This window comes from Ylistrum balloti, unplaced genomic scaffold (assembly GCF_031769215.1).
Source record: "Ylistrum balloti isolate Yb309-2 unplaced genomic scaffold, AGI_CSIRO_Ybal_v1 Utg370076, whole genome shotgun sequence".
In the NCBI taxonomy this organism is placed as follows: domain Eukaryota; kingdom Metazoa; phylum Mollusca; class Bivalvia; order Pectinida; family Pectinidae; genus Ylistrum; species Ylistrum balloti.
The window spans coordinates 106905-122209 of NW_026782115.1; the positions used below are offsets into that span (position 1 = coordinate 106905).

General features: G+C 33.9%; 1 protein-coding gene across 1 annotated transcript; it reads right to left on the reverse strand.

Annotated features, from left to right (window-relative positions):
* Positions 1 to 2896: 2896 nt before the first annotated feature.
* Positions 2897 to 15297, reverse strand: LOC132549662 (ras-related protein Rab-21-like). The gene is made up of 6 exons (XM_060213615.1): positions 15023 to 15297; positions 13756 to 13815; positions 11409 to 11516; positions 10657 to 10775; positions 8681 to 8769; positions 2897 to 8183 (listed from the first exon to the last, which is right to left on the reverse strand). The coding sequence occupies exons 1-6, from the start codon at positions 15161 to 15163 to the stop codon at positions 8065 to 8067; spliced, it is 636 nt and encodes a 211-aa protein (XP_060069598.1). The 5' UTR covers positions 15164 to 15297; the 3' UTR covers positions 2897 to 8064.
* Positions 15298 to 15305: the final 8 nt, after the last annotated feature.

The window sequence follows — 15305 nt, forward strand, 5'->3', positions numbered from 1 at the left end:
AGTATTTAAAATATATACTTTAGTATTACATTCAACAGTTATGCATTACTACTGTTAAATCATTAATATTCGTGGGAGTTTAAGTTGATGTCGTATTTGTAGCCGAGAATAATTCGATACATCAACGACTTTTCTTTATAAACCACGAAATTTGAGACTCACGAAAACGCGCGAGTTTACAGTATCAGCTGAAATAGTCATGAAATTAATTGGAGATGCTTTATTTTAGATTTGGTTTTGGTTGTACGATCTGGTTATATTGAATTCACGTCATGACTCAGCGACGTCATATTGCAGTAGATCTTTCTTCAATAGAACCAAACGTAAGTATATACTTGAAGTAATTGCTTTGGATTTTGGAAATTGCAATTGTTTGCGTTGTAAATAGGCTTCGTCCTTTCCCCAATGTTGATGGCTCTGAACACAAAAGGACTTGAAGTATGAAAGGACAGCTTTGAACATCGCAAAATTTCTAAACAGCGATAAAATGGAACTATAAATGATAGATCTAAAGGAAAACACATGAAATGTTTTTATTTTTGTGTCGTATTAAAGGAAATCGATTTAAAAGCATCACATTAATGTTTTGTATTAATTGTGGAGTTATACTTCAGTAACAGAGATTATATCACAAAACTGCTGTGTGTTATAACTAAACAGTATGAGTATACGTTATCATTCTTACATGTAGGACCTAGCGGATGTACACAGCTTGGATGATACAGAGGAATGTCCAGCGCCACTATTGGGAAGGTGTTTGTTAGGATGTTACTACTTTTTCCGTCCTACTAAGAGACCTGGCCCCACTTGTATAAAACATCTCAACTTGAGATTTCTTCAAGTCGAAGTTTTCCTCAGCTGATATCTCCTCAAAAACGGTTTGTATGAAATTTTTTCAAGGAACAGGAGGAAGTCATCGGCTAGGATGTCCTGAAATTCCTTGAGGAATTTTCATACAAGATATTTTCAAGGAGATATTAGCTGAGGAAAATCTGGGCTTGAGGAAATCTTAAATTGAGATGTTTTACACAAGTGGGGCCAGTAGTCTATGAGATTGACCCAACATTATTCGTGGAACCCGTTTGGAAAGGCACCCATTCGACTGACGTTCAATCTGAAGACGAAGTGGTAATCGACACATCAGTGGAATCTAGGCCAGTGCGACTCTTGTCTACGGTATTCTCCAGCACCCTTGCGCCATCTACCAGCCAATCAAGTGCTGTTGAACTGCCAGGCCATGGCCAGCCACTGGACAAGAAGGAATCTTCAGCTCCAGTAACAGCAAGGCAGATGGAGGAATCACACGGTCCTATATACGAGCATGGCAAAGTCTGTACACTAGAGGGTTCAGAGAAAAGGGCAATCGCCTGAGACAGATACAAACAACAGTTGGTTAAAAATACCCCGGATGTGTCCGTACATCGATATGAATGGTTCAGGTCTACTCTCGGGTGGACCCTGTGTAATTAAAACTTTTACGAGACTGATAACGGCTACAGCCAGAATGAAATGTTTGAATCGTCTCCTTATATCAACCACAAAGAAAAAAAAATATGTTATACACAAACATGTACATATAGCCAATGAAATACTGATGACTATTGACTTCTTTATTTTATCTTTAAATCAACAATATCTCTGATTTGCCAAGCATCACTGTCATTATGTCGGTGAAAGAGAATAACTTAATATACAATTTTGCAGGGAAAGCATCTTCAAAAAACGTCACGTTACAGATACATTTATGATTGAAAATAACAAACTGTCATTGCTGAGAGTCATCGCCGTTCTTTTCTTCAACTAAAAACATCAAATATATTCTCTGACCTAATCTTCTTTCCCCAGTAGAAATTCAGAGGGCCACGGAAGCAATTCTTCACGAATCGAAGTTATAATACCTCCTGTTGATTATCGGGGACATATTCATCATCTACCCACATTGCCTTCCGGGTTATAAGTCAGCGTATGTTTGTCTTCATTAACTTTCCCCGTGGGATCTGTTTATCCCTCATCCTCCTCCTACCCTCTCTCTCTCCCTCATCGCGCTTCTGGTAGGTCCCTTTGTCATCGCACATGATGCATCCACATCAGAGTGGTATATGTTTGTGCCTTTAGCACACACCTAACAACTCATTGAGGGAATTTCTTCTATAATATATGGAAAATGTTTCCTAGATTTGAAAAGGCCCTGCTCACATCATGATCAGTGTATGATTTTGTTTGATTCCTTTACACAAGCACTAATAAGGTCTGTATGATTTTCCCTTTTCCATCCAATCAAACCTGTAATACGAGTTTGTAAGCATTCAACATTTTTTCTCAGTAATAGTGACATTAAGAACAAGCCACACCCGACAAAGAAAGACCTCGAGGAATGAAAGAAATTCTTTATTGGAAAATTGAAATAATCATTCTTAACCTACAGGTAAGCAGTCCTGGTCTTGGCCACTTCACAAGACTGAGTTACAAGCAGTTGGTTCAAAATAGAAAATCCTGCTTGTCAAAACATTTATTATAAATATATGTGTGCCTTAAAAGAGATACGACTCCCAAAATTCTGTGCCAACCGCCCTAAAAATCTCTTGGTTGCATTTATTTTGGTATGTACCCTAAACCAGGTGGGTGTGGAGCAAGGTATGATATAACTGCTCCAAAGAATATCATTGTACTGCACATGCCGTTGAAAAATCTTGCAATCAAACTGCTACAACAATATTTGATTATCAAACAGAAAAGCAATCAGTTAGGTTTTTCTTCCCTCTGTAGTGATCATTTTCAGAAAATCTGCTTCAGTATGAATCACATTATTTGTATCAACATCACATCTATGGAGGATACCCAAGGCCATCAAGTGAATTGTACCAACAATGATATATATAACACATCAAAACAAGTAAACATTTTCCATAATGATGATTTTATTGAACCAGAATGTTTCTGATATCAAAGGATGTACTGTATAATGCAGTTGATAATCAATAAGCGTCTTTTCTCTGATTATGCTTTAAAGACTATTTCAAACAAAAAAATACATCTCTCTCACGTGAAATATCATCTCCTGCTTTCTTATGCCTTTCCACCAGAACCTACATCTCAATGATAGAAAATACGTCTCTACCCTTTCTCTCTGAAATCATTAATCCAGAGCAGAAACCCCTACTTCTCCTCACTACTCCACCCCTCCCCTCCTCTCTCTCTCTGTTCACTTTTTTCACTCTCTCCTTCAGACACATTCTTCTTTCATACAAAGATCATCCTTGCTTGTTCTTTCCAAAGTATATTCTTCCCAAACTATGTACACGTTACATAAATACCAATGTTTTCTATTTAGAATATACAATTTTCTCCATATCAAAAAATATCTTATAACATTCATACCATATACACTGATTCAACAAACATTACACAAACAATACCTGTTTTGATTCAGTAAACTGTATGGTGAGTGCAAGCACACAATTTTCACACTGGTAATGGGATTGATGTTGATGTAACAATAATGCAGTAGTGCTGTTCACTCAGTGTTAGGGCAAAATATTCTGATTTGAGAATTTCGTCAACAGAAAGTTTATGATGAAAAGATCTGCCATAAAAAATGTACAATACTGAGAACTTTTTGATAGTACATTCTCAAGAATTTTTTTACAAAGAATACAGCAGACTAAAGATAGGAATAAATACCAATATATTACCGTTGAAATGCTTTCAAATCTTCACAAAAAGGATAAAAATTATATTTTTGTTCACACTTGCAATTTTGACTTAACCATTACGATAAACTGTATTTCTCTTTTTTTTTCATAAAACTTCATGCTATCCTCATATAATTAAAGAAAAATGGCAAAAAATGTCATTATCATAAGATTTTTTTTTTACTTTTTTTTTTGCAAACCAGAAATGGCCTCCCAGCCATATTTACCTACCAAAACACTTGTGATTTGAATGTGACGCAAAACAATAAACAATCTTAACATTGTTTTACACATAATGATTTTATAATTTTTTGTCAATTCTGTAACCTACTCTGCCCAAGTTGGGAGAATAATTAATCACCTCTACCTGTGTGCTTCCAGCAACCAACAAGTATGAAAAAATTCAACATTTTTCAAGCTTGTTTTAAAATAAATAAAGATTGGCTTTAACCACTGCACTTATCAGGCCATAAATTGTGATGACACCATCCAGACTGCTTGGGTTATTGTTCCACTCTACACAAACAAGGCATACATATGACTATATATTCACAGCTGTGAGAATATTGTAATTCAAATGCAAAGGTGAAAATTATCTCATGAAATAAGGAAATTTAATGAAATTCATCTGTCTGAGTAGTTAGATATTTTCTGCTATAAATAAGCACTATTTTAGTACTATGTTCAACTGATAAAACTTGAAACTCAACCATCTGTCAAACCGTAATTTCATTTTGACATCAACATTTCAGAGAACTCCCGACTCATGAATGATAATTTTAGTAATAGTTAAGATATTTCAGATAAAGCATGACTATATAAATAAATAAGTTTGTGATGATTGTTGATAATACAGGCACTGTAAATTGTGGGTGACTAGATAAATAGGGCCAACCACCAATATCTGTTCATGGCTTACTTGTTCAGATTTATTTCTAGTTCAAACGTGAGTAATTAATTGAACAAAAAATAATTGACCAAGTATTTGTTAACTTTAAGTCAAGCAACGTTTGAAAAAATCAAGTTCAAGATTAAAATCAAACAAATATAATATCAAGCAATATAGCACTTCAAACCCAAATACTTTAACACCTGGTAGTCTGTTACTGAATTACTGAAGATGTGTGTACCAATAGTTAAAACATGTCTGGGATATCTGAAAACATTTGCCATAGTGATGTGTAAATTTAATCATCATTATACATGTTTATTTATTTGGACAAACATGAGAGCTCTTCACATCTGGAGGTGATAGGCTAAGCACTAACACCTTAGGCCTTATTGGTCTTAAGATGAAGTTGTTTTAAAAGTTTTTCCTACAGTTGACCTAGAACTTTGAAGGTGATCATGCCAATCTAGCACACAATGGGCCAAGTATCAACACTTTGTCTTACCAATTATAGAAAACATTGTGTAAACAAAAAAGCTGACAACAGACACATTGTATAAACTCACAAACACTTTATGTTGGTGTGGAATAATGAAAATTTTTCAGCACTTACCTTAAACTATTAATTTTATAGATGCAGGTATTCAAGCGATGAGAAATGAAAATGACTTGAAAACAGACTTTCTTTTCATAGTTTATCAGAAACTGATATTTAAGGATATAAGCCTCCTTACTTACAACAGTTCTTCCTTACAAAAGAATTCCAATTGAATGGTGTGTCATATGCTATGACACATTTAAAAGGTACAACAGAACTTCTGGCACACAAAGAGTTGATGACACACTTCAAATTCACACGACATGTCAGTAAGAAAAATATCTTATGGGAGATAGCTTGGATACAACTCATAGGTAAAGTATAAAAATCAGATAAATTGTGTAAGGTAGCATAGATCTTTAACGTTTGTCAAAAAATCTGTCAAACCAGGTAAGATAAATCTGGCCAGCTTTCAAGTGTGCCAGTACATCATGTGTATTAGATACAGCTCACAGAATGTCAACATAACATCCTTAACCACATCCTAGAATCATACCAGTTTGATTTATATTCCAACAATATGTTGCAGACGCAAGTTTGTGTTGTTGGATGGCACAGTGGTAACATGATCACCTTTCACCTAGCCATCTGGGGTTCAAATCACTGAATGAACGTAAAAAAGTAAGGGGTCACTTGCTTGACCAACTTGTTTTGCAATTGTTTCAAAATAAATTATGTAAGGGGTCATCTTCTAAGCCACACAAGTTTTCACTGGGTACTCAGGTTACCTTCAACAGTAAGACCTCCTACACAAACATCCAGGGCAACAAGAGTGATTAGTATAAGTTAAGATAAATCATTTTTGCAATTGTTGTTTATAGACACAAGATTTTTTATCTAACGGTATGTTTTCACTTACAAATATGTTAACTACAACAATTCTTTTTGATTTTGGTTGTACAGTTGATCCCTGCATATCGCATTGTCTTGCAGCAGCACTTTACTGCTATCCTGCAATAAGCCCAGGGATGCCAAAAATAATCCCCGACTCAATGTCAGGGGGTGGGCTTATTACAGGACTATGAAATAGTATTTGTTGGCAATTCTACAAAACAACACTAGACATGGCTGGGCGTATTTAATATCAGATATAGGCGCTTTTCCAGATTTACAGTAATCTACAAAATGTCACCAAAACTGTATTTGTGATTCCACAATGAATTATTATAGTTTCATTAAATATGAAAATAAATACACAGTGAGGTTTAAGTTCTATGATATTGTTTTAATTTCCTTGTGTATAACACAATCATCAACAAAGTTCTACACAGGAGATCTGTCCTAGTAAAGATCATGAAGAAACAACTTCCAGGCAATGTTTCCATAATTGGTTCTCTTTGCAAATACTTATAATATGGAGCGATAGTTTAAAACAAAGCCCAACTTTTTCAGGAAAATAAAATGACATACACTTAATTACTTCATTATTCATTTACATCTTTACTCTGAAATTTCATAGAATCTATTACATGGATAATTATTTTGATGTTGAAGAAGTATTCACTCAATTGAGAAAAACATAATTAAATAAAAATAAAAATCATGTGATTTCCATTGTTTATTAATGAATTTATCTCTCATAAGTGCACAAGAATGATTAAATAATTGTAGTATTTTTAAAATTATTTTTGTTCAGATTTATAAAAATGTATTACAAACTGCTTTTAGACCATTTTCAGAAATAAAGAAATTACAGCCCAGATCTCAATTTAAATCTAGCATGTAGTAAATATAAACTTCGGGCACCAAAACATAAACATCAAGTTTAAGTAAAATGAAGCTTATACCTTAAATACTTAACATGATAACAAAATGATCTGATCACCATCATGAAAGAACTGATCAACCTAATGGCAGTCAGAACCATGAACATCTCGATTCCCTTCCTTATAAAAACAAAAAGGGAAAACAACTTCTTCATCAAAACTTAACATCCGCAAATTACATATGATAAATTCATATCAGTACACCTCATGCAAGTAATTAACTTGGACAGCTTCACAATAAAGCTTAAAATATCTCTTTTAAGATAAATTGATCTGGACCACTCCACATTTTCTGACATGGCCAATGATAATGTTCGAATCATATCTTTTAATTGTGAAGTTGTCTCCAACACATGAAAAAAAAGTTTTGCGATAGCTTTAGCATCTTTAATAATCATCCAAATTATATATCATAATCACATGAGATTGTCTTTGCTTTACATATATTGTAAATACTGCATACTTAAGTTAAAAATAGATTCTCAGAAAATCTTTGTTTGGAGAGAAAACGTTCTATCAGAAAAATTGTGCTTGGGACAAAATTATTTTTTATCATAAAGGTCAATGGTTACATTCTACATAGCAAAAGAAAGAAAAAAAATTCATTTCTCCAAAACCTGTTCTCATTACGGGAGAATCCGAATTCACATTTTACAAATGCAGGGAAAATTATCTCCCTTTAATTTGCTGTAGTTATCCCGTATCATAAAGCAATCAAGCAATTTGACTGTTGTTAATTTTAACTTACATAGCATTTTTGAATCTGACTAATGCTTTCATTAGTCTTCTTTTCACTGCATGTGAGACATTCTGTCAATCTTACAATGGCTGCAACTACAAATTTAACACTACACAAACTAAAACTTTTTCACAAAAATTATGAGAATAACACTTATAAGAATTTGTCTGCAATACTTTAAGTTACCTTCCTTCTTAATTTGATATGTAATCTCTATCAAGTACCGGCAATTTCTGTGTACTGAAGGAAAGGTCATGAAAATCTCCGACATTAATATTCCTTTAGGCCATGTCATTCTGTGTTGGAATGGAGATGCACTTGAAGTTCTGAAAGACAACATGTACTGTGCGATGACCACAAGTAATGATTTATGGTAACAACTACCCACAACATCCTCCACTAGACTGCTGCTGAGGCTCGTCATCATCAACAACCAACACACTCTTTCTGTTGCCTTTGGAATTCTTCTGATTATCTTCTCCAGCTCTCTGTATCATAGCTAAAAAGACAATATAATGGCATACTTTTTAAAGGATGCTAATGAAAATCTACAAAACATGAACTTAAAACACATAATCTAATGGTACAAACTTATCATATTCATATTGCTGATGTACAAATTTTATCTGTAAGAATGTTATCAATTTTAATATCAAAATCAGAATATCTTTAAGTTCTCAATTTTCTTAAATGTTTGTTAAAACATGTTGAATTTTATTTTTTTTACTGATTTAAGTGTATGAATATAAATCTTGAGTATTTCCAATTTTTCAATGCAATAGGCATATCTTTGACTGAGATAATGCAATGTCCTTTTGAAACACCTGAGAATGGCATTAATGGACTGAGACATTTTAATGTCCTCTCAAAACATCAGAAAACAATATCTTCACAAAGTATTATATATTCAAAACACATTTCAGAAAGATGCTTCACGATTTCTTCATCACAATTTTATTAGATATAGAATATCACTTAATCATGTTTGTAGCTTACCTTTACTTAAGTCTAGGAAGAGCTCCTCGATACCTTTGTTCAGCTTAGCTGACGTGTGGAAATGTTGTGCTCCAACTGAGGCAGCATACCTGTAATGGTCCATAATTTACAGTATTAACATTCTTTACAGCACTGTACAAACATTAATGGAATGACGACATATCCATACAATACCCCTGTATGAGTGAATTCCAATGTAATATTTCTCGTATATGTCATGATCACTGGAATAATATACCCTAGAGTTGCTTTTCATTGGCTATGTCAAACAAAAACTGATTATAATATCGTAATACAGGCATTACGTCATGAATTGAAAATGGTGCAACAATATGGCTGTCTCTGTGTGATTTTGAACTCCACTTTATTCTTTAACCCTTTCGGCGCCGTAGACGACTAAAGTCGACATGCAGACAGGCCGCCGTAGCCGACTAAAGTCGACATGCAGACAGGCCGCCGTAGGCGACTAAAGTCGACATGCAGACAGGCCGCCGTAGGCGACTTTAGTTGACAATTTTTGCCATTGTTTTCGGATATTTTTCGAAAAATATTTGGCACTAAGCTGTACATTGTGAGAAATATTTAGCGCTGAGCTGTACATTGTGAGAAATATTTGGTGCCGAAAGGGTTAAAATGTGCCAAAATGTAACTTGTAATGTAATAACATTGGAATTAAAATCAATTTTCCTTTCATATGAGATTTTATGAAACTCATCGCAAAGTTTTAATTTTTGCTCATGAAGGCTAACACAAAGTAAGCTTATTAAGAAATGTTTCATAAAATCTCTTATGAAAAAAAACTGATTTAACATCCAATGTCTATTACCCAAATAAGTCATCAAAAACAAATTATCTTAAAACTTGTCCTTTGAATTCTCTCAGGCGGTACTACCATATAATACAATAAATTATCTTTAAATTTGTCCTTAAAAGCTTTTCAGTTGGTACTGACCATATGATACAGTAAATTGTTTTTGAATTTGCCCTTTAAATCCTTTCAGTAGGTACAAACCATATAATATGATGTATACCCAATACCCCTCCAGAAGTAAGATTAGGCACTTATCTTTTTTCAAAACAAATTTGCTCAGCATTCTTCCTTCTCCAACAAAAAATTCTGAGGACATTGCCAAACATTGAGAAAAATACAAAACTTCTTATTCTGCCATGTAGAAAAATTGTGCTTTAACTATGGACCAGGGGAAAATCAAATACCGAATCCCAAGAATATTCCACCAATACCGTATTCCATATAAGAAGGGGCAAATTTGATACAGTAAACAACATTTCCTTTACTTTTTCTTTTTTTTTCTGTCTGTTATTTATTATTGTTTTTTTTTTTTTTTTTTTGCCAGGTGCATTCAAGAGCACTTATGGTTAACTAGTCCAGATAGAACTTCTGCAACACAGCAGCTTTCTAGAAAAACTTGGCCTGAGAAACAGACCTGAATACAAAGTTTAGATACCAAAATGTAGCGGAAGGGCAGACAAGGAAAATGATGTATTCTCTTCATTTCATAGAGAACAGTCATTATCTCCCCTTACATTACCTTGTAATTCATAATGGTCATCAATGTACACATCTATTTAGAATAAGTTTGTTTCCCACTCATTAAGCAATCTCAATTTAATATCAACAGCAATTATTAACATATCTATAAGACGAGGAAAGGATGTATTAAACACAATGCTGTAACGTCACATGATGTAAAACTAACACACCACTGTAACATCACATGATGTAAATCTAACACAATACTGTAACATCACATGATGTAAAACTAACACAGTACTGTAACATCACATGATGTAAAACTAACACACTACTGTAACATCACATGATGTAAAACTAACACACTACTGTAACATCACATGATGTAAAACTAACACACTACTGTAACATCACATGATGTAAAACTAACACACTACTGGAACATCACATGATGTACAACATAGTTGTAAGTTTAGTTACTTACGCCTCTGCCTCTGCTACTGAAACATGTCGTTCCTTTTCTAAGTCAATTTTGTTACCAGCAATACATAAATTGATATCATTTCCAAGCATTCGTCTTAGTTCTTTTACCCAATTCTTCACCTGTAAATGACAAAACACACGCTCAACATAGTTCTATAACACTATTTTTCACATGTGAACTAAAAATATAACTAATTCACATTCAATGTTTCAAAAGATGTTCCACATGTTGAAAAAAAAAAAAAAAAAAAAAAAAAAACCAGAAAACACAATATTAAATTTCAAATGCATAACTGGTACATTCTTTAACAAATGAATGACAAACAACGCTTGACTTCAATATATATATTTCAGTTCACCATATTAATTTTCACCATTTACAGATTTAGGAAAGAAAAGATTTGCTGTATTCCTTAATTCCCTTTACCCTGATAAATGAACAAATGATTTCAGACTTCCATATTTGTATTTAAGCCTCCCTGTAGAGATAGAGGTTTCTCTTCTTTGTCTTCTTATGGCTAATAAAGAAAAGACTTATTTCCTGCCATTACTGCATCAATGGGAGTCAGTCTAACTCTTTCATCTTTTAGCTGCAAGCACTACCTGATTTCTTTTATTTAACGATTTCTCCCTCCTTGTCTGATGCAATAATTTATGCTGTAAGTATACATGTTGAACCATGAACAAAACAACTATGAACAAAATATGTCCATTAGGGTAATTAATTATCAAATATTCATTTGTATCATTTACCTTCTGAAAAGAATCTTCGTCCGTAATATCGTAGACCAGAATGGCTCCATTACTATCTCTATAATATATAGGCCCCAGGGCATGAAATCTCTCTTGTCCAGCAGTATCCTACAAAAAAAAATATAAATTCTGAACATCTTTCTCAATTCAAAGAAAAAATTCATCAGATTCTATTGATTTCAGTATTTAAGTACACACAAATCCACCTGGAAACTTTGAATAAATTGTCCATCATCAGAGTCACACCTTCAAAAGTTAATTTTTAAGATCCATGTCAGTTCCAAATATAAGTCTTATTTCATAAATCACTTGTATCATTTCACCAAAAAGTCCAGATTTCACAGCATTTGTATCTAATTTGATGACTTTAACATTGTAATTTTTTATGTACTGAGAGCTTTACACTGTAACAGTTTTTATCCACATGTGTGTGATTTTGGCTAATTTGCAACAAATGCTGAATGTGAACAAGAATTACCTTGAGTTCTTTGTTACATTTGTATTTATATATATGTTAGGGATTACTTTTTAAAAGATAAATTTTGATCATAATGGCAAAAACTTTTGGAATATGAAATACAAGAGTGAAGTTAAATAATAAGAAAACAATTTTGATCTGCTTTGAAAAGTGTGTCGTGATTACATAAAATGTTCATTGCCCCATAAAACAAAGTTCACATCCAAATGGTGCTGAAAATTCAAAATGCTTTTGTGGGTTCAGCAACACTATCAATGGCAAGTGTGTCCTCCATTGACCCCAAATAACTACATGATGTTGACTTGGCGTGCTGCGAATCAGGTGCTGTACAGCCATTTGTGAAAATCATGGCCATTTTTGACAAAGAGCATCAGCACGCTCCTGTCAATTGACAGGAAGCCGCAGACAATCAGTAATACACTGCTGTAATATGTCCTCCTCATGCTTGATTGGGTTGAGGTCGGGTGAAAGACTCCGATAGTCCATACACTCGATAGTTTCTGCTAGATGGTACTCATTCATAAGTCTAGATCTGTTGAGCACTGTCATCCATTAGTACAACCTCAGGGATGAAAGCACCCTTATGGTCTTACAATTGGAGAATTTCAACCTGGTACTATAAACCTGTAAGGATACCACCTTCAATCACGTACAAGCCCCTGTTCAAACCATCACCGAGCCCCCACCGAAATGGTAATGCTCAGTGATGCAGCAATCAACATACCTCTCACCCACTCCATCTGTAACATGAATAGGTTGCCACTAATGCAGTCATCACTGATACAGTAGTTAATTAACGTTGTCAGCTGCCCAATGCTGCCGAGCAATATGATGATAACTTGTTTGTTGAGAGTATTTAGTGGGACAATGAGCACATAATCCTAAGCTGTAAGGTCTCTTCCTTACTGTTGGTGCAGAAACTGTCATTCTACCTAATGGAACTTGAAAACGGACTTTGCCTAGTAAGAATACTTAAAAACAACCCAGACAGGTAGGTGAATACCCTGGTCTACCCAATCAAAGTCTCTCATTGACTTTTCCAGTCATCTGGAATCAATTCCATAATTGAGAAATAACACTCTGTGACACAGTTTGCAGCCAAAGTTTGCAGCCAAAGTTCATTGTGATTGTCCTATTTGCAGCATCCTGACTGCTTGCCCAGTCTTTGCAACAATCACATGACATCTCATGCTAACAAATGTTCAAAACAGGATGAAAAATGACAAGACATTAAGAAGAAACACAAAATTTCTTGACCAATTTGACATCAAGTCCACAGAGACTTTCAATCAGCCCACAGTTGATAGTTTGATTTGAACCCTACCTTACAGGATGTAAGGCCACACGATTATTGTAGATTGCACAGGCAAATCATCACTGAAAAGTTATTGTGCATACATTGGTCATAAAACAGTGGTCAAGGAATGTCAAACTTAATTTATCTTAATGGCAGAAAAAAACTTACATATATTTATGATTCTCAACTTTTTGTGTCCATCATACATACATCACTACAGAAAACTGCTTTGAATAAACAAATAATTCATCATTATTGAGTTATCTGGCTATTTTGATTGGCAATAATCAATGGTCACATGCCTAACCAGTATTGGTTGATGCATCTCTAATGACATACATTTCTGTCTGTAAAAAAAAAAAAAAAGAAAAAAAAAAGGAAATCATGTTTAAAATAAGAGTGACACTGTGCTTGTAAACTATATGTTCATGCCTCATTGAAATGTACTCCTGTCATTGATCAGAACATCATCAAAAGTAGGTGTAAGATATATATCATCATGTTATAAGACAAGATCATGTAATTCAAGTGTTGCCTGATATCTTACATACTGATAGACTGACAATACTTACCCATATTGATAGATTCACTCTTTTCCCTCCAATATTCAATCTTTTATTCAGGAAGGAAGCCTGAAATAATTGAACAGGAAAATCAAATTTTCATTTCAAAAATGTATCTTAGTTTTTTATAATAAGAAACACGAGAGATGATAATGAAGCAGCTGCTTTCATATTAGCACAAATTCTGAATTATACAATGAGGTACTGGGTAAGATCATTTTCACTCAATATGTCCTGTATTTTAAACTAAAATGAGCTGCAGCAGCTGCTCCCACTATGTTCAATGAATATTATGAAAAACAGGTTACAAATGAAATATTAATGTAAGAAAATTTAAAGGTGAAGGAGCCTGGAAAAGAAAAGTTCAGGAACCTGAAATATCTATATCACAAAAGTCTATCGAAGTTTTGGTTCTAATTATTCGGATGAAAAATGGATTTCTTACAGGACAATGAAAAGGAATAAAAATGTCTTTATTTTCATCTAATACATGGTCGTATATTAACACATTCAGCTCTGTTGAGCTTTGATTATGATGCCAACTGATGGAAACAAATGTTTCTTGCAGTCAAAACCTGCACAGGGAAATCACTATCACCAGAGAGAAAAGAGTAATGAAATAAACCCTTAAGACTATCACTTTTTCCTCATGACTAGAGATAAAACCCTAATTCACGAAATACTGAGAGCGCTGAAGTTTCAGCCTAGCTTAATGGACTTAGTGATTTGCGATTATAGCCACTAATGCAAAGCACCATCTGATGCATTTGCTGCCACTTTTTCTATGTTTTATATATATGGTAGCAATGTTCATCATGGCCTTCTAACAGTTACGACAGTTTGCTTTTATGATATACATTGTTTTAATTCATCTTTACAAGAAACAAGTTTGATATTCTCATCAAATAGTTGTTTCCAATTTCAAATTTGAGAAACTGAGAAATTTTTATCAGTACAGCACTGCGTTTATCCTATTCTTTACTGTACAAGTCCAGTTATTCTTGCTATGGATGTAGAAATCCATGTAGGTGTGTGTGTCATTGTGCAACAGATGGTGTGCAGAACTTCCATAATCAAGCTGGTTGTGATGGATTAGATACCATATTGATCACTCTCTTGGTAAAATGACACAAGCAATACAAATGTATTTCATATAATGTAGGTCATATTATATAGGTGTTAGGTACATGCCAACAAAATAGAAGAGTTCCAGATAACCGTTAAATCTCATCTGAACAGATAGATAATTATGTAATATTTAATGACAAATATGCACCTGTAATGTAGTTAAATGTTTGTCGTTAAATTTGTTTTCAATATATCGTAAGACAAGTGACGTTTTTCCAACACATCCCTCTCCAAGTAATACAACTTTGAACGAATAGTTACGCCCTCCACCGGAACTGGCGCCCGCCATGTCGAAACATAAAGTGCTAGATAAAATGAAATTGTCACGTGAATCAAATTCTCCTCTTCTGTCTCATCAATGCCGTTATTCTACATCAACAGAACATGACAAATAACCAGAAATACATAACATGGCGTTTTCATTGAATATT

What these genes read in the sequence shown, in the direction of transcription:
- LOC132549662 (XM_060213615.1), bottom strand. Translation starts at nt 15,163, where the DNA reads ATGGCGGGCGCCAGTTCCGGTGGAGGGCGTAACTATTCGTTCAAAGTT. An exon ending in GAGTGAATCTATCAATATGG is followed by an intron (nt 11,517 to 13,755) that starts GTAAGTATTGTC and finishes TTTTTTTTGTAG; the next exon opens with GATACTGCTGGACAAGAGAG. An exon ending in CTTCCTAGACTTAAGTAAAG is followed by an intron (nt 8,184 to 8,680) that starts GTAAGCTACAAA and finishes TTGTCTTTTTAG; the next exon opens with CTATGATACAGAGAGCTGGA.